This window comes from Dasypus novemcinctus, chromosome 21 (assembly GCF_030445035.2).
Source record: "Dasypus novemcinctus isolate mDasNov1 chromosome 21, mDasNov1.1.hap2, whole genome shotgun sequence".
Taxonomy (NCBI): Eukaryota; Metazoa; Chordata; class Mammalia; order Cingulata; family Dasypodidae; genus Dasypus; species Dasypus novemcinctus.
In genome coordinates this window covers 35,562,018-35,585,347 of record NC_080693.1, presented here as the reverse complement: position 1 = coordinate 35,585,347, position 23,330 = coordinate 35,562,018, and the positions used below count along the sequence as shown (strand labels likewise).

The following is a 23,330-nucleotide window of genomic DNA, read 5'->3' as shown; positions in this document are numbered from 1 at the left end:
AATGAAGTTCATTCTGGTGACTAGCCCACGCTGGTGGCCGAGCTGGGAGGGGACTAGGGTCCTTGGTCAGGAAGGTTCTTTGTGAGGGAAAAGGAGGGCTTTGAGGTCGGGTCTCAGTGAAGGCATCCAGAGACGACGGTGCCCGCTAGGGTAAGAAGCAAGACAAGCCGCAGTCATCCCCGCGGGCCTCCCAGCTTATCCTTAGCTGTCAATCACTGCCTCATCCAATCAGCTCTGCAGCCAGCGATCAATGCTGCGCAGGAGGCTGGGGCGGAATCACCACGGTTAATCCTGAGTGACTTCATTATCAGGGTGGGGCTTCTGGGCCCCAGGGCCCCAGAGCTAGTGGGTGCTCAGGGGCAGGCACCTTTGTCCCAACCCCCAGCCCATTCCTTCACCCCCTTCAGCCAGTGTGATGGGAGAAAACTTGTTTTAAGGAAGGATGAAGGTGATGTTGCAAGATCTGTGAAAAATCCTCCTGCTCCTTCCATAGCTCCCCCACCCATCATGCGTCTACTCTTTCACACCTGTCACAGCTGGGCAGACCAAGGAGTAGAGGGGCTTTCTTTCCTGGAAACCAGTGCCTAGGGCCTCAGACCACTGCTTTCTGCATGCTGCCCCCTGGGAGGATTAAAGAGGGAAGAAGTTCCCCTCCCAGAAGACCAGTGCTCCAGTCAGGCCCCAGTGGTTGTTGGTCACCTTGTCCACCCCCGAGTCCCTTGGTAGACCCTGTTCTCTCACTGGCCTCGGTCATACCTTCAGAAACCCCAGGGAAAGGAGAAGTACCTTCTTCTCCCTAAGCTGCCCATCCAAGGCTCTCAGGTTCTTGGAGTTAAGAGTTTTGCCCCCCTGCACTAGCCTTGGTGGGCAAGCTGATCTTGCTTCTGGGAGCTGAATCTGGGTGTGGGCTCACAGTCTCAGAGCCTGGACTCCAAGGTAGGCGGAAGAGGGAAAGGCAGACCCTGAGACCATGAGTGATACCCAAGAGTTAGAGCAAAAGATGCCCCGAGGTTGGGGGTGTTTAGATAGGGTACCTCTGGAAAGGGGCATCTGAGGAGTCGTGAGAACTCAGTAGAGCTGATTTTTCAAATTAAAGTGGCCATAGTGGAGGAGATAAGGGGCCTTAGTCCATGTCTCAGAAAAGGGTGGATGGGAACTTTGAGGGATAGCATTTCTTGTTTCATTGAAACCAAGTCCCTTCCTTCCCATCAACCAAATAAGCATCCACATGCAAGCCAAGGACATTCATCTATCTGTACATTTGCCCATCCAGCTATCCTTCCTCCCTCCCTCCCTCCTTCCTTCCTTCCCTCCTTCCATCCTTCCTCTCTCTCTCCCTCCTTCCATCCTTCCTTCCCTCCTTCCCTCCTTCCTTCCCTCCTTCCCTCCTTCTTTCCTTCCTTCCCTCCTTCCCTCCTTCCTTCCCTCCTTCCCTCCTTCCTTCCTTCCCTCCTTCCATCCTTCCTCTCTCCCTCCCTCCTTCCATCCTTCCTTCCCTCCTTCCCTCCTTCCCTCCTTCCTTCCCTCCTTCCTTCCATCCTTCCTTCCCTCCTTCTTTCCTTCCTTCCTTCTTTCCTTTCTTCCATCCATCATCAATTCATCCAGAGAGGTCAGGCCCCAATTGGCCTCCTCAGGGCTTCTGGGAAGGGCCTGTGGTCCTGTGGCATTTATGGGGCATGTGACCTGCCTGCCTGACCTGGGGAGACAGCCCCGCCCCAGCCCTTGGGCAGGGGGCTGGTCCAGGCATGTGGGAGTATTTATACCTCGATGGAGGCTCCTGGGGAAGCTGCTGGGCTGGATGACTCCCCAAAGCCGTGATGGTGGCCATGGCCTTGAGCCCACTGTAAGTGTTTGGACTCGGCTCCTTTGGGGCCAGGGCTGGGTGGCGAGGGCTGGGGAGGGGCTGGAGAGGTGGGAAGCTGCTCAGAGGTAGCCAGGGATGTTAGAGAGGAAGGGTTGCTGGGCAAAGAGGAGTGGGAGAAGAAAAAAGCTATTGGAATAAGGCATCTGTGGCAAGGCTGGGACCTACCCTGGAGGAAGAATGAGTCCGTTGGGCGGATGGCAGGAAGGATAGGGCAAGAGGACTGAGATTACAAGAAGGATTAAGGTTAGATATCTGGATGAACTTCCAGATCAGCCGTGGGCATGGATGGCAGTCAAGTGCTTTTTCGGGGTGGGTATACTGAGTGATGCTCTGGGACAGGCTAACTTCCAGAGGCAGGGGAAGGGCTGAAGAGGCTTTAGGAGAAACCTGACGGGGGGGAAGGGGGGGGGAGCATCACACGGAGTTTTTCTTCATCCTTTCTTCTTCTTCCCCACTCTCACCCTTGTCCTTCCTGTCCCCACCTTCTTCTCAAAGCAGAATTCAAAGCAGGGGCAACTGACCATTTCCTGAAATGGCTTAACCAAAGCAGGGTCCTGAGCCACAGGGGCCAGCATTTTGGTCTCAGAACCCTCAACCTTGGTGGCAGGAAGGGAGCTACAAATTCCCTCCTTCTTGGCATTCCCAGACCTCTACTATCCTAGGGGATCCAGGTCCCCGGGAGGGCCCCCAGGCCCTCTGGGTAATTATTGAACTGCTCCAGGGGACCCCTCCCAGCAGCCAGCGGGCGGAGCCCCGGGTGGGGCCACAGGCGAGCCGGCAGGAGCCCCACCCCTCGTAAAACATGCTGCCGCAGCCAGCAACAGAAACCATTAAGGCGGAACTGAGTTGTCTCCACCTCGCTCATAAAGGGCAGGTAGGAGGCAGCAGGGGTGGGAGGGAGCACGGAGAGAGCCCCGCCAGGGCCCTCGGTGCCCCAGGTCTGCCCATCCTCTGTGACTCAACTGCCCACAGGGGCTGCAGGGACGGACCCTCCCAAGGAAACCTCTAGCCTTGCTCCCCTCTCCTCCCCCACCGTTCTGGCTCCCAGGTATGTGAGAGAAGGCTAAGGTGTTCCCGAGGGGTGGCCGTGCAGTGTAGTGGTTAAGCACACTGGTTTGAAGCCTGGGTCTGAATCCTGGGGAGCACAGTTTACTAGCTGCATGAACTTGGGCAAGTCAGTTTAATGTCTCTGAGCCTCAGTTTCCTCATCTATAAAACGGGATGATAATACAGCTCTTCTCTTCCGGAGCATAATAACTCACCTTGGACCCCTTGAGGATTTCCCCAGGGAGACCCTCCTGAAGACAGAGCAGGGACGAGAGCTGTGCTGACAGCTCCGTGTTCCAGACACACCTCCACAGAGCCAGCCTCTGCAGTTTTAGGTTGCAAATGGTCTCAGCACCTCATTTCACTTACAAGATAACTGAGGTCTAGGCTTGTCTAATGTTACACAACCAGCAAACAGGGTGGCCTCCACCCCAGACAGCCCCTTCGGCTTGAGACCTGAGGGGCTGGGGAAGGAGGCTCTGAAAGGTGGGCAGATGTTGATGGGTGGGAGAGCACAGGCCCTGGGCGTGAGAAGGACACAGAGCAGGATTCAGTACTGATGGTGACTGATCCTTGTCATGAGTTCTGGGGAATTCCTCACCTGCCATCCTCCCCACGCAGATCAGAAAAGGGAGATCATGGCTTTTGTGTTCGTCCGTCCAGTGTCTCCCCTCCCTAGCCCCCCCCCCCCACTGCTACAGGGCAAATCAAGTCTACTTCTTCCATCCCCAACCCCTACCCCTAACTCCCCAGGGACCATGGAAGGAGAAGAAGCCAAAGGTCAGAGTCCAGAGGGCAGACAGAATGCTCAGATATAGAAACGGTCTTCAGCCAATTGTTTTTCCAGGATTGCACCCCCAGAATGTGTCTGTTGGGGTGAGAATTGGGAGACATGGTTTCCAGTTTTAGCTGTGTGGCCTTGGGCATGTCACTTCTCTCTCTGGACCTCAAATTTCCTGAAAGATGTAGTTGATAACCTTGCCCCTTACCAGTAGTGTGCTGGTAAATGGTCATCAACCACCTTTCAAAAAAAAAAAGAAGCAAAGCTCTGCTGATTAATAGATACTTGCTCATTTCCATGGGTAAATACCCAACCATGGCTGATTTGGACTTATTTCCCTGAACATGGAAGCTGTGCACAGTGGGCTCTTGTAAGTCCAGACCAGCTGTCCCCAGCACACCACTGCCCACTACCCTCAGGAGCAAGAGAAGGTGAAATAATGAATATGCAAATGCTTTGCAAACTACAACACACTGTCTAGACGTGGAGCTGTGATGATGTGCGTCCTTACGGTCGACGGGACCCCGGGCCCAGTACCCTATCCACTGCTGTGGCCAGTACCAGCTTGGAGGGCCACAGACGGTGGGTGGTGAGAGCCTGTACTAAGTGGCAGGGTCACCAGAGAGATCTGGGGTAGCTCTGGATCTAAGAAAGGAGGACAGAGTTGACAGGACCTCGTGCATTTGCTATTTACCCCACCCTCACCCCTGAAACTGAAGCAGGCTGGATAAAGGTTAGACTTCTGAAAGCAGAGGCCAGCCCCAGAGCCCTGGGGGCATCTGAAGGGACAACGGAGGAATCCCAAGCAACAGAGTCACCCCCTTCTTCCCACTCCAATCCCTGGGAGTCTCTACAAGCATTGGCTCTACCACAGAGGAATGGCTGAAATGACCGCTGAGGGCAGATGGGCAAGAAAAGGGAGGTTTAGCCTTTGCCAATAAGGGAGTTTGGGGGAAAGGAAAGAAGAGTTCCTTCTGTTCCCCCCCATCTCCCCAGCCCCAGAGCTCATGCCTTAAATTAACTCTGTCCCATGGCTAATTATTAATAATAGCTATCATTTATTGAACACGTACTATGCGTTAAGCTATTTACAAGCTATATTTCATCTAATCCCCCAGAGAGGTAAGTATTATTAGCTCTGTTTTACAGAGGAAAGAAACTGAGGCCCAGGGAAGGAAGTTAGGCAACTTGCCCAACCAAAGTCCCACAAGCTTTTGGGAGTTAGTCCCAGTTCTGCCTCCAGAGCTTCTGAACTAGATCCTCCAACCTCAGGAGCTCATCCCTCTCCCCACAGTGAGTTCTTCCCTGTGCTGGACAGGAGCATCCGGCCTCCCATTGTCACCTCTTGGAGCCCCTCTGCCCAGCACCTAGGCAGGAGGGCCCTTTTGAAGGCTGTTGATGAGCCCCTCCCCTCTGCAAGTAACCTCTCTGGGTGGGCCTCCTTTCATCATTCGTAAAATGGAGATTCAGCTGAGGGCACCAAGGGTGGGAACAGGGCAGTGGAATCATAAGTCATCACTAGAAAACCTGCCCAGCGGAAACCCTGGGCTAAAGACCACCGGGGGATTCTGCATCATCAGTACAAATTTAGGGTAGGCCCCCGGAACTTTGCATAGCCTTTGTTAAGTCCTGCCCTCAGTGGGTTCTAATCCCGCCCCTGGGGCTTGGAGGAGGTGTGTGGGGAGGGGGTGCATAAGTGGTTTGGCCAAGCCGGGGAGTGAAAGCCCTGGGAACCGAAGCCTTCAGTTAGGGCCTCTGACCTGCAGGAATTCAGCCGGGGCTACCCATAATGCCCTGGTGCTAGGGGCTGGTGCAAGTGGGAATGAGGCAGATGCTGCGGGGGCACCTTCCAGAAAGGCCAAAGTCTCAGGAGGCAGTTCAGGATGGAGCTGGGGCTCACGGAGGCCTTTTCAGGTTCCAGGTCTGTGCAGAGGAGCAGGGCTGGGGTCTGAGCCCCCCAAGGCCTGGCTGGGTGAGCCAGGGCAGCTGTCACCTGGGCATGGGGTCTTCAGCCAATCTCCCCGGGGCTGAAGTAGTGAGACTATCAGGGGAACTGTTGGGTCTGGGATCAGAGTCCCTTGGGTCCTGCCATACTGGGCTTTCTGTGTCCAAAGGTATGGCATGTGTCCCTGCGTATGTTCTAAGGGCCAGGCACCCTTTCTACCTTGTCTCATTTCACCCTCATGACTCGGAGGTGGGTCTGCAAGCCCCTTTATCAATGAGGAAAGTGGCAACATCCCGAGGCTTGCAGTTTGTTCAGCATCACACAGCCAGGAAGTGCCAAAGCCGGGACTCAAACTCAGGCCTGCCCAAATCCAAAACCCTTGCTCTTAACCATCACGCGCTCCTGCCTGTGGAGGGGAACTGCCGCCCCCCTGCCCCGCCGGGAAGCCTGATATCTGGGGGAAGCAAAGGGCCCCTGCCGCTGTCAGCCTCGCAGCTGGAGGAGCTGGAGAACGCCTTGGGAAGGCGCCAACCCGCCGCACCGCCTCCCGGGAAAGCGGCTCCGGGCTGGGGAGAGGTGTGGCAGGCAGGCCCGAGCCGTCCAGCAGGGAGCGGGGCCCGGCGGTCAAGCGGAGCCAGAGGCGGGCTGCCGCGTGCGCCTGGGCCCCGGCCCGCTCCAGCGCGGTGTCCAGTTACGGCCAGCTCTGCGCTTCCCTGGTCACGCCACATTTAGCACTGCCGAGTGAGCAGGCCCCGGGACATCGAGAAGGGGCAGTGAGGACACTGGAGGGGTGGGAGGGCTTTCCCACCAGACCCCACCTGGACCCCAGGCTACCAGCCCCCTCTGCCATTGCTCCCCGGCGAGACTTGAGGCAACTCCTCGCCCCCGCCTTGCCCCTGTTATTGCTTCTGCCAAACGAGATGACGTGTTTAACAAAGATGTACCAACCCAGCGCTGGGCACTGCAGGGGCATCACGGCTCGGCCTGGGAAAGGCACGTTACTCTGCTCTGGCTAGAGGAGGTCTTGGGAAGGAGGGGTGAGGGTAAACCTCGTATCGTTGGTGCTGTCCGCCTCCCCCGCCTCCTTGCTGAACCCAGGTCCCATTCTCACCCCAACCAAACCAAAAAACCGAGAGGGAAGGGCAGGCTCTGGAGCCAGACAGATGTGGGCTGGCATCCTCACTCCGTCAAAGATGAGCCATGCGACTTAGGCATGTCACATAACCCCTCTGAGCCTCAGTTTCCTCACCTGGAAAGTGAGGTTAAAATGTACCTTCCTCACAGGTTTGTTCTGATAATCCAAGGAGAAAATCACCCAGCTCATTCCCTCAGTGGCCGTCCCAGAGCAGGCCCTTTTAGGAGACACTCCTCGGCGAGGGGGGTAAACTCCGGAGGAATTGACCTTTCAGGTGGTGGGGAAAGCTGAGAGCTGAGGATAATCATCGTAGCCACACTAACAATGAGATTAATGAAGAGAGCTGGCATGTATCACGCTCTTGGCACTTTAGAGTTGGGCCCTATGCTAAATACCCTTTGCATGATTTCATTCACTATTCACAACCTCCTATGAGGTAGGCCCTGTCACTCTTCCCATTTTATAGATGCTGCTGCTGAAAGACCTAGAACTTCACTGACACAGCTAGTAAGGAAGGACTCATGCCTGGCTTTGAGCCCTAAGTCCTCCTACCCCCTCCACTGTGATTCTGTGTGCTGACTGGGCTCTGCTATAATTCTAGAAGGTATGAGCAGAAAGAGCCTTCAGATGTCAACTCATCCGAGGCCCTAGATTTTCAAATGGGTAAACAAGCTTCAAAAGGGGCAGTGGCACAGGTGAACACAGCAGATGCCAGGCATTCCACAGTGGGCCAGGACAGCATCCCTAGGGCCAGCCACGTTCTAGGTGCCACTGGCAACCCGGGACCTCCTGTGGTCACACTAGCCAGGCTAAGGCCCTAAGGGCCCAGGTCTCCCTCCTCTCAAGACCACCAGCTTGCCCAGTCAACAGGGACCGTCCAACACAGTCGCCTAGCCCAGCCTCCACTGTAGAGATGAGGAGTCAGCACCAGGAGCCAGAGGCGGGGTCTCCCTGGGGACCAAGGTCCTGCTGCTTCAGGGCTATCTCCTGGGGAGACTGCTGCTCCAGACCAGCCACACCCTCCCTCTCTTTCTTGCTCTCTCTTTCTCTTTTTTTTTTAAAGATTTTATTCTTCATTTATTTCTCTCCCCTTCTCTGCCCCCCAGTTGTCTGTTCTCTGTGTCCATTTGCTGCGTGTTCTTCTTTGTCTGCTTCTGTTGTTGTCAGTGGCAAAGGAATCTGTGTCTCTTTTTGTTGCGTCATCTTGTTGTGTCATTTCTCCGTGTGGGCGGCACCATTCCTGGGCAGGCTGCACTTTTCTTTCACGCTGGGCGGCTCTCCTTACGGGGCGCACTCCTTGTGCGTGGGGCTCCCCTACAGGGGGACACCCCTGCGTGGCAGGGCACTCCTTGCGCGCATCAGCACTGCGCATGGGCCAGCTCCACACGGGTCAAGGAGGCCCGGGGTTTGAACCGCGGACCTCCCATGTGGTAGACGGACGCCCTAACCACTGGGTCGAGTCCGCCCCTCTCCTTATTTCTCAGTTTGTCTGTCTCTCTTCGTCTCTCTGTCTCGCTGTCTCTGTCTCTCTCTCCTGGATGGCTGGCAGGAGGCAGGGTCCCAGCCCAGGGATGGGGTGGGAGTGGAGGTAGACCTGGGCTTGGTCTTCCCTGGACGCCAGTCCTTGCTCTCATCGCAGCCGGCTTTCTTCGAGGCCAGGACTGGGTGATGGTGTCGCTGCTCCCGCCTCAGTCTGACGTCACGCTGCCGGGCCCTGCCAGACTGGAAGGCGAGCCCCAAGGGGACCTCATGCAGGCACCAGGTCTCCCAGGCTCCCCTGCCTCACAGAGCGTAAGTACCCGGCTCCTAGTTCTGCACCTGGGCTTAGGCCAAGGCCAGGGGCTGCTGGGGCAGCTGGTAGACCAGTCATCCCACCCCACTCCCCAGCCCTCCCTGGGTCTGTCTTGTCCCTTCTGCCAGCAAACAAGTACTCAATGACTCAGTGATCCAGAAGCGTTCAGATATGGACCTCTGCTTACCCCTTTTCTGGAGCAGAGCTGGGTGGAGCCCCAAATCTGGGGGAAGTATGCCCTTATTAGGGCAAGCTATGTCTCCTCTAGCACTTTTGGGCCCCCCTTCACCCCAACACAAAGTAGAGTCCTGGCGTGTCCCCAGGCTGGCCCGGCCTCTGTTCATAGGCTCTTCTCCCTCTGTCCACCCCAGAAGCACGCCGGCTTCAGCTGCTCGTCATATGTGCCCGACGGCCCTCCGGAGCGGGCACCCTCACTGCCACCACACAGCCCCAGCATCGCATCTCCTGGGCCCGAGCAAGTCCAGGGCCACTGCCCAGCCGGCCCTGGCCCGGGCCCCTTCCGGCTCTCACCCTCAGACAAGTACCCCGGCTTCGGCTTTGAGGAGGGCCCGGCGGGTAGTCCTGGGCGCTTCCTCAAGGGCAGCCACGTGCCCTTCCACCCCTACAAGCGGCACTTCCATGAGGACCTCTTTCCCGAGGCCCAGGCAGCCCTGGCCCTCGACGGACACTCCTTTAAGACCTCGGGAGCGCTGGAGGCCTTCGAGGAGATTCCTGCGGAGGTGGCGGAGGCCGAGGCCTTCCTGCCAGGCTTCTCAGCAGAGGCCTGGTGCCACGGGCTTCCCTTTCCCAGCCAGGAGCACAGCCCCCAAGTCCTGGTAAGTACCAGCGGCCGGCGGCCAGCCCTCCTAGCCTGCCTGGCCCTGCCCTGGTTCCGGGCAGCCCAGAAAGAGTCCTTTGAGATCAGACTCCCCGCCTTCCCTTTTCAGACCTTCCCACTCAGGTCAGCGGGAACCAGGAAAGCAGCAAACTCAGAGCCGCGGGTCTCTCGGCTTCAGGCTGGGCCTCCATGTCAGCGGGGCAGCGGATGCTGGCCCGGCCCGGCCCGGCAGGGGCAAGGAGGGGGAAACCGGTCAGGCCGAAGAGGCTGGCAGCTTCCCAGAGGCTCCTGAGTCAGGATTCCAGTGTGTCACTTCTCTCTATTTGTTTAAGTGTCAAGAATCCCCAGCCTGATCAGCACTTGCCCATATGCAAATGTGAGAAGAGAAACACGTTCCAGGCACTTGCCCATATGCAAATGTGAGAAGAGAAACACATTCCAGAGACGGAGAGAAAGGGCTTAGGGAGGAGCCAATGAACACAATGTCCCCCTCTCCAGCAACAGCCTACAGAGGGCAGAGAGGACTTGAGTCTTCTCAGAGGGGTCCTTCCCAGCCCCATTATTTGTCCAGAGTGGGGCCTGTGTGTATTTATAGAAATACCTCGAGTGCACCTTGGAAGGTCAATATGTCCTTCCACAGCCAAACCCATGAGCTATGTGGCCTTGGGCAAGTCCCTTAACCTCCTGAGCCTCATCCAAAAAGTAAGGCTAACAGTACCTGCCTCAGAGGGTTGTTGCTTTGGGAAGGGGAATGTTCAAAGAAGCTTTGCTCTCTGCTCTCTGCTCCCAGCTCTGGTGCCAAGTTTCCTGAGGCATTGAGCACTAATTGGGTGCAGCCTGGGCTGTCCCTATTCCAGATGTCCACTGGCCCTCCTCTTCTACCATCTTGCTCCCAAACAGGAGCCCATTCCAGCCCCAAGCCACCCCCTAGTTCCTGGCTTGGGAGCTAGAAAAGACTAGGTGGGCACCTAGCAGGTGTGACCAAGACAGGAGCTCGTTCCCGGCTCCGTGATCCATTGACAGTGTCTCCTCGGGCACCCTGAGTAGGAAAGCAGCCGAGGGCCCCACAGTGTCGGCTACTGCTCCCCAAATAGCCACTCAGTGCCAGGCCCTGGTCACTCTGCCAGGTGCTTTCTTTCAAGTGTTCTGTTCAGTCCTCATAATGACTCTCTAAAGCATTCCCACTATCCCCATTTCACAGATGAGAGAACTGAGGCTCACATAGGTCAAGGGACTTGCCCAGGGTATCCGCCGTCCCCCCACCAGTAAAAGATGAGGCTGAGATTTGAGCCCTGCCCTTCCCCTGCACAGTGGAGAAGAGCTCAGGCCTGAGACCCACAGCCAGCTGGCCGACTGGCTGGGTGACCTCGGGCACATTGCTTTCTCTCATTGGGCTCAGCCCCATCATCTGTCAAATGAGGGGGTTGGATACACGTGCTCTTGGCCCTTCCAGACCTGAGAGCCTATGATTATGGTAATCCCTGCATCAGCATCCCCAGGGCATACCAGAAAGAGGTCACAGCGGATTTGACCCTCTGGGCCCAGATGCTGGTGCCCCAAGGCCACTGCGAACCCCAGGCAGAGCAGTCCACCCCCTCCTAGCCAAGCCACCAGCCAGAACTCAGTTGCACAACCCGCCTGTCCCAAATCAAGGCAAGACCTTGAGGGGCTCACTGTCCCATGGGAAGCCAAGGTCTGCCTATGCCTGGGGTAAGAGAATACAGTAGGGTTCAAATAGACCAGCAACTGGGTGGACTCCCTGGAAGAGGAAGCAAAAGTTCTCAGCTGGGGATCGCCAAGAGATAGAGCAAAGAGGACTCGCCAGGCCCTTCCAGGGAGCCTGCTGGAGCTTCCCTGGACTTTGCAGAAGAAGCACTAGCAGGGGCCTGGGGCCACAGCTAGACCAACCTGTCTGGTCCCTTCTCATAGTTTTCTCCCCACCCTACCCCCGACCCCTGGCTCTTCAGTGGGAATTGCCAAGTATGGCCAGTTTCCAGTGGCCTGGGAGGATCTGCTCTGAGAGGCTGGGGGCTCTGAACCCGCAGGCCCTGAGCTGCACTTGGTGAGCTAAGGTCAGACTCTAGACTATTGTACGATTCCTGGGAGCTCTCGGCCCTACCCCAGCCTTAGCGTGACCATTGACAAGTGCCCCCCATCCCCCTTAGCTGAACAGCCCAGCTTCAGCCTCTCACCTGCAGTGAGGTGGAGGGCAGAGCACTATTGGTTCCAGGCCCAACTCTACCACTAACTTGCTGTGTGCCCTTAGGAAAATCCCTGCCTCTCCCTGTTCTCTGTTTTTTCCCTCTAAGAATAGGCGGTGGGAAGAAGCAGACTGAGGGTTGTTTTTGCATTAAAAAATGGTCAAGACACGGGAAAGGAAAATAAGGCATAGCCAGGTCAACTGCTTTCTCTTCCAGCAAGGGTCAGAAGTCAAGGTCAAGCCCCCAGCTCTGGAGAGTGGGCTTGGGATGTACTGCTACCAGCCCCCCTTGCAGCACATGTACTGTGCATCCCAGCCCCCGTTCCACCAGGTGAGTCCAGGATAGGTGGGCATGCTTCCCTGGGGTCCCAGGATATTATCCGGAGGGCTCACGAGTGTGTGGGGTATGTGTGTGAATGTGCGTGTGCACCTGAATGGACAGGTAAGGGCAGCAGGGCCCTGAACCTCACAGGCTGGGCGACTGGTGGGGGCAGGAGGCAGAGGTTAATGGGGAGAGAAGCAATATGCCCTGTTCTGGGATTAGGTGGAGCTTATCTGAGACCCTGGAAGGGGCCTGAGTGGTCGCAGACAGGAGAGTCGAGCTGAGATTGGGCCAGGGCTTAGGAAGTGAACCAAAAAGGGTGGGGGAGGAGGGTCGCCATGGACAAAGACAGGGGCAGAGAGAAAAGGATTGTGTGGTGACACGAGGCCACGCCAGGCAAGGAACAATGGGGCCCGTCCGGGCCTGCCACCATCTTGCTATGTGATCTTGGTCCCAAACTTCCCAGTTTGGGTCCTTCCCATCTGGCGCTGTAAGTTCCCATCAGCTCCTACCCTTTCCCCCTTCCCCACCCCACTGCCCAGCCTCCGCTCCTCCCAGATGTCCAGGATGCCAAGTAATTGCTCCACACTGGCATGGGATGGAGGTTTTTTTAAAAAGAAAAAGAAAGGGTCCCCAGAGCAGCCAGGCAGCTCCCAGGAGGTCACGGGCAAGACAGAGCAAGTGACTGCCCAGCACCCAGCTCCATCCACCTGCAGCCTGGCACTGAGACAGGCCCTGCCTGTGGAGCAGGTTCTGCTCCCAGCTCTTTGGCATTAGCCCTGATCTGGGCAAAGCCAGAGAGGCAGGCAAGGGTGGGGACGAGAGGGGCAGGTTGCTTTGTGGGGGGAAAGTCAGAGACGGAGGGAAGCAGAGAGAACACGTGGGGGTGCAGACTTCTCGCCATCAGGGCCCTGACTGGGAAGGCCAAAGCCAACCCGAGGCTCAGGGGCCGGCCAGGATGGAGCTGTCCTGAGGCAGCCTGCCCTCTTGGCCCGAGCTGCAGCAGGGCTAAGGGGCCACCAGAGACCTCAGCTGGCCTCACCATGCCCCTGCCCTGCTTTGATGCCTTCTGCGTTCCGCAGCCCCTCCTCAAACAAGATGGCCGCACCCAGGGCTTTATGGAGCCTGGAGAGAGGGTGACTCAAGCTCTAAGTGCCTCTGGGGTGACCTGGAAAGGCTCTTCAGCCTGGAGCAGCTGGGGGAGTCAGAGTCTCCTATACCCCCCCCCCCCCGCCCCATAAAACGCCATCCCTGGCACCACAGCCACTCCCTGCACCGTAAAACTGCCTCCTACCCCCACCTGCCCACCACCACGACTGTCCTTTGAAAGAGCCACTGAAACTCGTAAAAGGTGGCAGTGCCCAGCAAACGCCCAGGCTGGACATCCCTCTTCCAACCCGGCCGCCCCATGGGACGTGAGGGAGGCCTGGAGTGCCTGCCCGGAAGGGCACGGGGCCGCAGCTGCCCCTCGTTCTCCCTAGCCCAGCCGGGCTCCTGCCCCACCACCTCAGCAGTGAACGTACCTAGAGGACCGGAGAAGAAAGAGCTGGAGGAAGGGAACATTCCTGAATTCTGGTCTCCTCATAGGCCCTCAGCTCTGCTTTTGGCCAAGGAGAGAGGACTGTAGCCTCAGCTCCCTCTTCCGATGTATATGAATGGAAGAGAAAGGGAGGGGGCGGTGCTTTGGAAAGGCTGCTTAACATGGCAACCACTCTGCCCCTTTGAACCCTACAGTACTCGCCAGGCGGTGGCAGCTACCCCGTACCCTACCTGGGAGCCTCACACTACCCATACCAGCGGATCGCACCCCAGGCCAGCGCTGACGGGCACCAGCCTCTCTTCCCGAAGCCCATCTACTCCTACAGGTACCTTTCCCAGCACTTGTGGGGTGGAAGGAGGTGGGGTGAGAGGCCCCTGGGGAAACTGAGGCATGGAACCCTCAGGTATAAGGGTAATAGCAGGGAGTAGAAGCTAAACCCAGCTGGCTTCCAGAGAATGCTGGAGAGAAGATTCCTGCACAGGGGCAGAGGGATAGACTAGATCACCTCTGACCTCTTGTCTAACCCCGAGGACCCCTGAGCTCCCACTTGCAGGAAGACTGTAGCTGTTGCATGGACACAGAGCTCTGTTCTAAGCGTGAAGTGTGAAGACCTCCGGACGCAGGCTGTGCTGCCTGGGCCATGCTCCCAGGGGCCTTTGGGTCAGGAGAGGAGGACAGAGCCGAGCACGATGCCTGCTCTCCCTGACAGGGAGGGGCTGGATCGTCTGACCCTTGATTCGGCAGATGCCGATGCCCTGGGTTGAGCCCACTGGGGTCTAGTCTCCTGAGGCCTGGGACTGGGATGGAATGTTTAGGGGGACATGCACCCCTTCCTCCTCCCTTCCCAGATACATCCCAAAGCTCTCCTGGAAATACAGAAGGATGCCACCCAGTTATCCACCTTCTGGCAGACCTGGTGGGACTGCTCTGTGGCTGGGGGGGTAAACGCCAGTCCAGCAGCACCCAGTCCCTCTGGGAGACCCTTCCATCTGTTCTTTCATTTGTCCAAGCAACAGTGACACTCGACCCACTGCATGCCAGGCCCTTGGTGGGGCCCTGTCCTGAGCCAGTGTGCACTCAGGGGAAGAAGAGAGACTTAAATTTATCAGCACAGGGAAATGGTCTGCGGGAGGCAGGATGATGCACAGAAAGGGCCACATGTAGGCCTTGGAGCCCAGCAGGACCGGGTTCAAGTCCAGGCTCTGGAACTGACCAGCTGTGAAACCTCAAGCAAGTTACTTAGTCTCTCCGAGCCTGTGTTTATTCACCTATAAAGAAAGGGGCAGCAATTCAGGGCTGCTGAAGGATGAGGTGAGAGAATGGAGGTACCATGCCTGGCACACTGAAGACGCTCAACTGTAGTTCTCTCCCTTGCTATCCAACATTCATGCGATTGGCTGAGGACTGACTGTGGCAGTGACAGCCTCCATTTAATGCTGTCATTCTATGTGTCAGGCATCATCCTTAATCCTCACAATTCTGAGGCAGCTATGACTTTCTTCACTTCAAAGCTCAGGAAGAAGTGGCTCAGAGAGGTTAAGACACTCACCCAAGGTCATACAGCTACCAAGTGGCTAAGCCAGAATGGGAACTCAGGTCTCTCAGATTCCACAAGGCCCTGTGTATCCATAATTCCTGATTTCATTGGACACTCGGCACACTTTCTCATCCCCTCTCCTTTCAACCACTCAATTCTGCAGCAGGTAAATTCCCCTTCCACTACCCCAGGCTTGGGGTTCTGGGTGGGCTCAGAGCCTGGCCAGAGGCTCGGACTCTCAGGGGCTTTCTCTGCCTTCAGCATCCTCATCTTCATGGCCCTTAAGAACAGTAAAACTGGAAGCCTTCCTGTCAGCGAGATCTACAATTTTATGACGGAACACTTTCCTTACTTCAAGGTGAGCCCAAGATCCACACCCACCACCTCCCCCAGCCCTGGGCAAGCCAGGCCTCTTTCGAGCCAGAAGATTCAGCCCTGAGGTGGGAGAAGAGTTAGCATGAATGTCAGGGTTTGCCCACCCACTCTTCCCCTGCGTCCTCCTCAGAAGGCCGAATTCCTGAAGAAGGGGCTCTGTGAGGGAGCAGGTTGCTCAAGCCGCTCACCTGAGGGTACACTGCAGGCCAGAGGCTGACCTCCTCCTGGGGAGGTGGCCGGGCCGTGTCAGTCCTGACAGGCTTCGGGGAGCACCCACCTACCCCAGGAGTGGAGAGAGAGTTTGGGAAGACACGAGAGGCTGTCCCCACTCCCGCCCCAGGGTTGTGGCAGAACTGGAGGCATTCGGGTGGGAACTGGCCAGCCAAGGTGACATGGGATGCTGGGGCCGATGCTGGGGCCGGGGAACCCGCTGCCTTCTGGGGTGAGATTAGGGTCTGCCTCTGTGGGCGGCGGGCTCAGCAGCAGCTCAGCCAGAGAGCGGAGTTTGGTCTTCACCGTCTTTGAGTGCTCCCGGGACCCAGGACCCAGCTGGCTCACCTGACCACTCCACCCACCACGCACGGGATCTAGTTTGTGTTCTCCACAGAGCGGGTTTCTGCGGTGCTGCCCAACTCCCTCCCCCAAGGCAGGACAAACGCCCTTCTCCCCGGAAGGGCAAACATCAGAGAAGGTGATCCATCTGCCCAGGTGGGGTCAGTCGCCGGGTCGAGCTGTTCGGCTTCACAAAGCACCCCATCCGCTCCGTGCCCCTCGCACACTGCCCTCTCTGAACCCCGCGGCACAAACCCTTTCTCCTCGGTAAGGCTGGAGCTTGTGTGTGAGGAGTGCCTTCTCCAGGAGGCCTTGGCTTCGTGGGTACAATCTCGCCTGCTCCCCAGGCGGAGGGCAGGAGCTGGGGCGAGGTCATCCAGAACTCAGCTCCACCTACCAGGGATCCCCACCCCCACCACCCACCCAGTCACCCTGCCGGGGGATAATTTGAGGCTGACGTTCCGCAAGTTTGGTCTTGCTGACCACTGTCCACTGGCGAGTGGGCAAGATGGCCCAGGTGGTGGGCTTAGAATGGAAAGGAATGGTGATTCACCAGGGGTTCTGGAAAGGAGAGGAAGAGGGCGGGAGAGTTATCTCTGGGATTGGAGAAGCATCGGAGCCCAGATCCAGGGCTGCCCCCAGATCCCCCCAGACCCCCCTCGGCATTTGCGGGATCCTCTAGGGCTTCACAGGTCCAGCTGGAGAGAAGGAAGTGAGGGTCCTGCCCCATGCCCCAGCCTTCTCTCCCTGCCAGCTTCCGGCCTGGCCCCCAGCCCCTCCCTGCAGCTCATCTTCCTGGCTTAATTATTTTTTCTGGGAGCCATGTAATCCCTGCTTTATGAGGTTGAAGACTGAAGAGGTCTAGCAGCTTTTTTTCCCCCTTGGTTCTGCTTGTTGTTCTTAGCCAGTTGCATCACTCCCGAGTTCACATTTGACTTCAGAGAGAAAACATCTGTGAGGATGGGACAGGGACCAGATGGCGAGGCAGGCCTGTGGGGTGAACAGGGCAGGGCTCCTAACTTAGGGGACTGGGTTGGAGTCCCGACTGCCCTGGCCTCCTGTGTGACCCAGGCGTAGGCCCTTTCTTTCCTGGGCCTCAGCTTCCCTGTAAAATGGCCGGGGTGGACCAGTCGACACATAAGATTCCTCTGACGTTGACCATTCTCCTCTGACCTGCCCTCCCCCCACTCCCCATTTGAAGGCCACTTTTCCAGGCAAGGACAGAGTGGACCCTGCGGTTGGCAGCACTCGTGCCCAAGGCAGCTGAGGTGGGCATCCTGTGGCCTCATGAGTCAGGAATACAGGGCCGAGGAAGTGTCCACCACTGGACATAATTGCTAGTGCTGACCATGCCTCCTCCAAACAGGAAGTGGCTGGGGTGGGGGCTGCTCTGGCATCTCAAAGTCACGATTTATGGGGCCATAAAAGAGCCCAGTGCTCATTAACTCTGCCCATGGGGCTACAGATCCCTGACTCCTCGTGGGGATGGCCATGGGAGTTGAAGGTGAGTCCCCAGCTGGCTGGTCTGGTAGCTCAGGAATCCTCCCTCCGGTCCCTGGGAACCTTGGGGGTCATCTCAGCCAGCACCCTGCCCCCGGCCGGCTGCCCCCCACCCCTACCCCCAGAAAGCTCCAGCCAGCAACTTGCAGGGAAGCTGGCATGAGTGGCTGGTTCTGCTGGGCGTGATTCAGCCTGGCTGCTCCCTGGGGCAAGTGAGCTGGTGAGGAGGGAGTGGCCGCCCCTAATTAAGAGAAGCTTTGGGCTGAAAGGGAGAGAGGCTACGGGATGAGGGCAAAGGAGCCCCACTGGCCGGAGCAGGTGCTCTGTCCGCAGTCGGCCCCTGCTGGGGTCAGGCCTGTCCCAGAGCCTGGAACAAAGTGGGAGGTGGTGGGTAGGAGGGGAGCCCACTGGCACCCCCGCCGCTGCCTCTCACCCATCTGAGTCAGCCTAATGGTTTTTACAACCCTCCCTGGGCACAATTACTGCACTGGTGGCATGACCGGGCCTCCTAATGGGTGTTTATTCTGTTGGCACGAGCACCCCCCGCCTGAGGGCTGGCCTCCCCACCAGGGCACGCCCCCCGGCACCCTCACATGAACACTCACACCCCCACACACAAGCAGTCAGGATACTCACCCGTATACCCAGCGAGGCTTTCTCACACCACTCACCCTCAGGGACTCACGAAAATCCAGGCCATTCCCAGGAGACAGTGCTCACACCAGGGAGACCCACTTAGGGACGTACACACGCTCACGCACACACAGCCTCTCTCTCATCCACCAAAACCAGGCACTCGCGCAAACGTATGTGTAACTCCACAGTCACACATGCACACACCCAAACACTCACCAACCTCACCCATGTTTTTTTTTTTTTAAGATTTATTTATTTCCCCTTCCCCGCCATTGTCTGCTCTCTGTGTCCATCCGCTGTGTGTTTTTCTGCATCCACTTGTGTTATCTGGCAGCACTGGGAAACTGCGTCTCTTTTTTTTGTTGCGTCATCTTGCTTCATCAGCTCTCCTTGTGTACGGCGCCACTCCTGGGCGGGCTGCGCTTTTTTCAGCACCTTACAGGTGCACTCCTTGCACATGGGGCTCCCCTACGCAGGGGACACCCCTGCATGGCACAGCACTCCTTGCGCACAGCAGCGCTGCCCGTGGGCCAGCTCCACACGGGTCAGGAGGCCCTGGGGGGTTGAACCCTGGACCCTCCATATGGTAGACGGATGCTCTATCAGTTGAGCCACATCCGCTTCCCTCACTCGTCTTTCTTTTCTCCCAAGTTTGCCCCCAGAGGGGATGAGGCAGACTCAGGAGTAGACAGTCCCATAGCCTCCTTCTAATTCCCTCTCCAAAGGTGGCCCATGAGACCGCACAGTACTGAGCTCCCTGTCCACAGAGGGATCCAAGCACAGGCCCGGAGATCTGGTGGTGTGGTGTCCCACTTCGAGTGGGAAGATGGGCCAGCAGACCTCTGTAGCGCAGTCAACATTTATGAACCACCTTGAGAACACTTCACGGGGCTGGCAAGGGGTAGGATGAAGGCGGATTTCAGGGAACAGTGACTGTGGCCAAGGTTCCTGCCTAGCCCTTCTCTACCACCGACGTGTGTCGAGCCGGATGGGCACCGAAGAAGGCTGAGTGCTGAGCAGGAAAGCCAGCCCCAGAGGGGGGTAGTTCAGAGCCCAGAGGGCAGAGGGCTCTCCTAGAGCCCAGGCCTGGAGCCAGCTCTGGCCGCCCGAGCGCAGCCTGAAGCCTCACTCTGCTCTGACAGACAGCGCCCGACGGCTGGAAGAACTCTGTCCGCCACAACCTATCCCTCAACAAGTGCTTCGAGAAGGTGGAGAACAAATCGGGAAGTTCTTCTCGCAAAGGCTGCCTGTGGGCCCTCAACCCGGCCAAGATCGACAAGATGCAGGAGGAGCTGCAGAAGTGGAAGAGGAAGGACCCCGTGGCTGTGCGCAAAAGCATGGCCAAGCCTGGTGAGCTGGGGACGTGCGAGCACAGGGCCTGCCTGTGGCCCCGAGGGGTGCCAAGGCCAGGGAGGGTTTGTGGGGGAAGGGGTGGGTGTGGACACAGCCGTCAAGGCTCACGGCATTCCTTCTCTCTCCGGCCTTTGCAGAGGAACTGGACAGCCTCATTGGAGACAAGAGGGAGAAGCTGGGCCCCCAGCTGCTGGGCTGCCCACCCCCTGGGCTGGCAGGCTCAGGCCCCATCCGGCCCCTGGCACCCCCAGCTGGGCTCTCCCAGCCACTGCACTCATTGCACCCAGCTCCAGGCCCCATTCCTGGCAAGAACCCCCTGCAGGACCTACTAGGGGGGCACACGCCCTCCTGCTACGGGCAAACATACCCGCACCTTTCCCCAGGCCTGGCCCCTCCCGGCCCCCCACAGCCCTTGTTCTCACAGCCAGATGGGCACCTTGAGCTGCGGGCCCAGCCAGGCACCCCCCAGGACTCGCCTCTGCCTGCTCACACGCCACCCAGTCACAGTGCCAAGCTGCTGGCAGAGCCTTCCCCAGCCAGGACCGTTCAGGACTCCCTGCTGCCAGACGGAGACCTTGGCACTGACCTGGATGCCATCAACCCCTCTCTCACCGACTTTGACTTCCAGGGTGAGCTGAGGGCGGGAAAGGGGAGGTGGGACAGAACCGAGCGTGCACCTGGCAGTGTGGCCCATCCTCTCCATGGAGCCTGCAGGGGACGCCTGGCTGCCCACTGGCTCTCTGCCCTCCAGAGCATGTCCTTGCCCCCGACTGCGTCCTCCCAGTATCCCTGGATATGTTCTAACTGCCTCCCATCATCAACTAGCCCTCAGCTTGGACAGGCTGGAAAGGGGCCCATACTCTATTCCACATTTGGATGTGAGTAAGGCATAGTCTGAACCTTCCCAGAAGTGCTTGCATTTTCTCAGATTCCATCTCATAATCCAGAAGAAGGAGAGAGACCCTCCCCCTGGAAAGATGGAAGGCCTCAGAGCTAGGCAGGACTGGGAGAGATTTGGAGTCCAGGGAGAGGTTTTTATTTTTTACCCACAATCGGCCTGCTCCATTTCTGCCTGGGGCCAAGCCCACCCATTCCCATGCAGACTCCAGTGCACCCTCAGCCCTAGCACCCGTCACAGGAGGTTTGGCCAGGGTGGGGGTGCTGCTGACCTTCTGTGGGCACAGTGCAGAAGACATCCGCAGCCCAGGTCCTAGAAAGCTATTGTTAGGAAAGTGCAGATAGGCCCTGACTCCAAGCCAGAAGAGGAGGGTGGGTTCAAGCAGCGCCCAGAGGGCTCGATAGACCTGTGGGGTAGGATAAACAAACATTCACTTGAACCCCTACTAATTATCAGGCATCATGCTAGTTGCATTACATGGGCTTTCTCATCTGGACCGATAGGCTATTAAACCCATTTCATAGCCAACAGGAGCGCAGAGAAATGAAGTGACTTAGCTGGGGGAGAGCTAGGCTTGGAACCCAGGCCGTTGGAGTCTAAGCTGGGCACTGGTCGGCCTCCTTCCTCCAACCCCTACAGCCCCAACACCTGTGCAGGAGCCCCAGGCCCTGGCTTCCCATGTCGCAGGTCACAGCACAGACAGGGAGATTCGCACCTGCCTCCAGTCAGTTGCATTTCTTGAGTTGGCTTCCATCCCCTGGGCCATGCAGTGGAGGAGGCCCAGGGAACCAGGCCCAACCCATCGGGTCCTGCAGTGCATTGTGGGAAGATCCTTGGTTTGGGCTGCAAACCATCTTCCTTGGGAGCCTGGGTGTGTTCCTGGGGCCCTCTCCCCAGCCTAACCCCGGAGTGCACAGCATCTGCATCAACCCTTCCAAGAGGCAGCTCTCAAATTCAAGGCCCCCCTCCCTCCCAAAAGGAGACATAGCCACCGAGGTTATCTGGGTCTGTGGCTTTCAGGCCATGCTGCATGGCAGGAAGAATCCATTTCAGAGAGGTTCAGCAACTGCCTGTGGTCACACAGCTAGTGCCCGGGTCTGCTTCCCAGTTTATGTTGACCCGGTCCTACTCTCTGCAGCATGTGGCGTCATGGAGGGGTGGGGAGGCAGACAGGGTTTCTTGTATACCTTCCAGTGACCCCCGTTTCTCTCCTCCCTCTCCTCTGGAACCAGGAAACCTGTGGGAACAGCTGAAAGATGACAGCTTGGCCCTGGACCCCCTGGCACTGGTGACCTCGTCCCCAACATCGTCTTCAATGCCACCGCCCCCCCTACCCCCCCACTGCTTCCCCCCTGGGCCCTGTCTGGCAGAGACAGGCAGTGGGGTGGGTGATTTGGCACCACCAGGAAGCGGGGGCTCCGGGGCTCTAGGTGACCTGCACCTCACCACCCTCTACTCGGCCTTCATGGAGCTGGAGCCCACGCCCCCCACGGCCCCTGCTGGCCCCTCCGTGTACCTCAGCCCCAGCTCCAAGCCCATGGCCCTGGCGTGAGCTCTGCCCCACATCTGCTCCAGCCTTGCCTAGCCCGCAAGTCCTGGCTGGCTGCCCACGTTGGGCTCACCTTGACGGCCAAGGAAGGAAAACACGATCTGTCCCCTCTGCCACCAAGCCAACTTGTTTGGCAGCTGGGGGCATAAAGGACACCACTTCAGGATGCTGCCCTTCACACATTTCTGCCGCCTGGTGGGCCGGCTCCTCCCCCAGGGCGTCCGAAGAGCAAGTGTCTGAGCGAGAAGAAAACACGCTGTCCCCAACTCGCACTCATCCACGCGGAGGCCCACCTGCACACAATTATTCAGACATACACCCAGACACCTTACACCCCGAGGAGTCAAACTGCATCACGGAGAGCCAGATTTCATTTCTGGGGCAGCTGAGAGCAGAGGGCCCCCACACCGGGTCAAAGACGACCCCAGAACCCCTCTCTGACTTCTGTCCCCCTCCAGGCATGTTCTTTCCCAGAAGCCCCCTCTATTTATTCCCCCATCTTCATCCCAACAGCCCAGGAAGGACGGGGAGATAGAGAGCGTCTCCCCATATTGTCGAGGTGGGGGCCACCTAGGACCAAGATACTGCTGCTTAATAGCACCTGCTCCCTCCAAACGTGATCTGTCCTCAACGTATGCTCAGCTGGCCCCCCCCAGGGTGGCACACAGGAAAGGGCAAAGCCCACCCTGGGACCAAACTGAGCCCAATTCCAACACAAAGTGTTGGGAAAAGCCCTTGCCCTTGGAAACTTGAAAGTGTCCTTTTCCCCAGGTCCTGAGTACTGGAAGGGCCGTCCAGATAAACACAGTCTCCCTTCTCTCCAAAGAAGTTCCCGTAGTTTAGCGCCCAGCTCACTCATCACCTGTCTCAGGCAGGCTGGGCATTCAGGGAAGGAAGGCCTGGGACAGGCTGGCAGGGCAGCACCCATGCGCCCGCCCCCACTCTGGAGCCAGTTTTGACTGTATGGCAGACCCGGAAGCCCTGGAAGCCCTGAAGGGACACCCCTGGAGCGAGGGGTTGTGGCTCAGGTGCTGGCCTGCTCTGCCTTAGAGAATAGCCCCCACCAAGTGGGAGCCTCTGCCTACCCTGGGCCTGGGGGGGGACAAGAAGTCCCAGAGTTTGGCCCCAGGCTCAGATAAGGCAAAGAAGACCCCTCGATGGCCTGCCATTGTCCCCTGTCCTGGAGCAATAAAGCATGTGCCTTGTGGTCTCAGCTACAGAGCCTTCATGTGTGGACCAGGTGAGCTGATTACAGACACCCTGGGCTGCGATGTCACCCCTACCCCCACCCAGGGCTGCAAAGTGTCCGAGTCCAGAGAGTGAGACACCTAGGAGGACTTGCTAACCAGCCTGGGGAGAATGAAGGAGCCGGTGGGCAAGGCCTCTTCCTTCCCAGGAGAACTCCCATGGGATGCCCAAGGGGGAGGATGACCCTTCTCGGGCCCCGCCCCCACCCCCACCCTTCC

The 23,330-nt window shown here is 57.9% G+C and overlaps 1 protein-coding gene across 1 annotated transcript; it reads left to right on the top strand.

Annotated features, from left to right (window-relative positions):
• The first annotated feature begins 8,440 nt into the window (after positions 1 to 8,440).
• Positions 8,441 to 22,920, top strand: FOXN1 (forkhead box N1). The gene is made up of 8 exons (XM_004449948.3): positions 8,441 to 8,563; positions 8,936 to 9,400; positions 11,820 to 11,933; positions 13,659 to 13,789; positions 15,263 to 15,359; positions 19,207 to 19,414; positions 19,555 to 20,046; positions 21,548 to 22,920. Exons 1-8 carry the CDS (start codon positions 8,441 to 8,443, stop codon positions 21,865 to 21,867), a joined length of 1,950 nt encoding a protein of 649 aa, XP_004450005.2. The 3' UTR covers positions 21,868 to 22,920.
• Positions 22,921 to 23,330: the final 410 nt, after the last annotated feature.

What these genes read in the sequence shown, in the direction of transcription:
- FOXN1 (XM_004449948.3), top strand. Translation starts at nt 8,441, where the DNA reads ATGGTGTCGCTGCTCCCGCCTCAGTCTGACGTCACGCTGCCGGGCCCT. An exon ending in GCTCCCCTGCCTCACAGAGC is followed by an intron (nt 8,564 to 8,935) that starts GTAAGTACCCGG and finishes TGTCCACCCCAG; the next exon opens with AAGCACGCCGGCTTCAGCTG. An exon ending in AAGCCCATCTACTCCTACAG is followed by an intron (nt 13,790 to 15,262) that starts GTACCTTTCCCA and finishes CTCTGCCTTCAG; the next exon opens with CATCCTCATCTTCATGGCCC.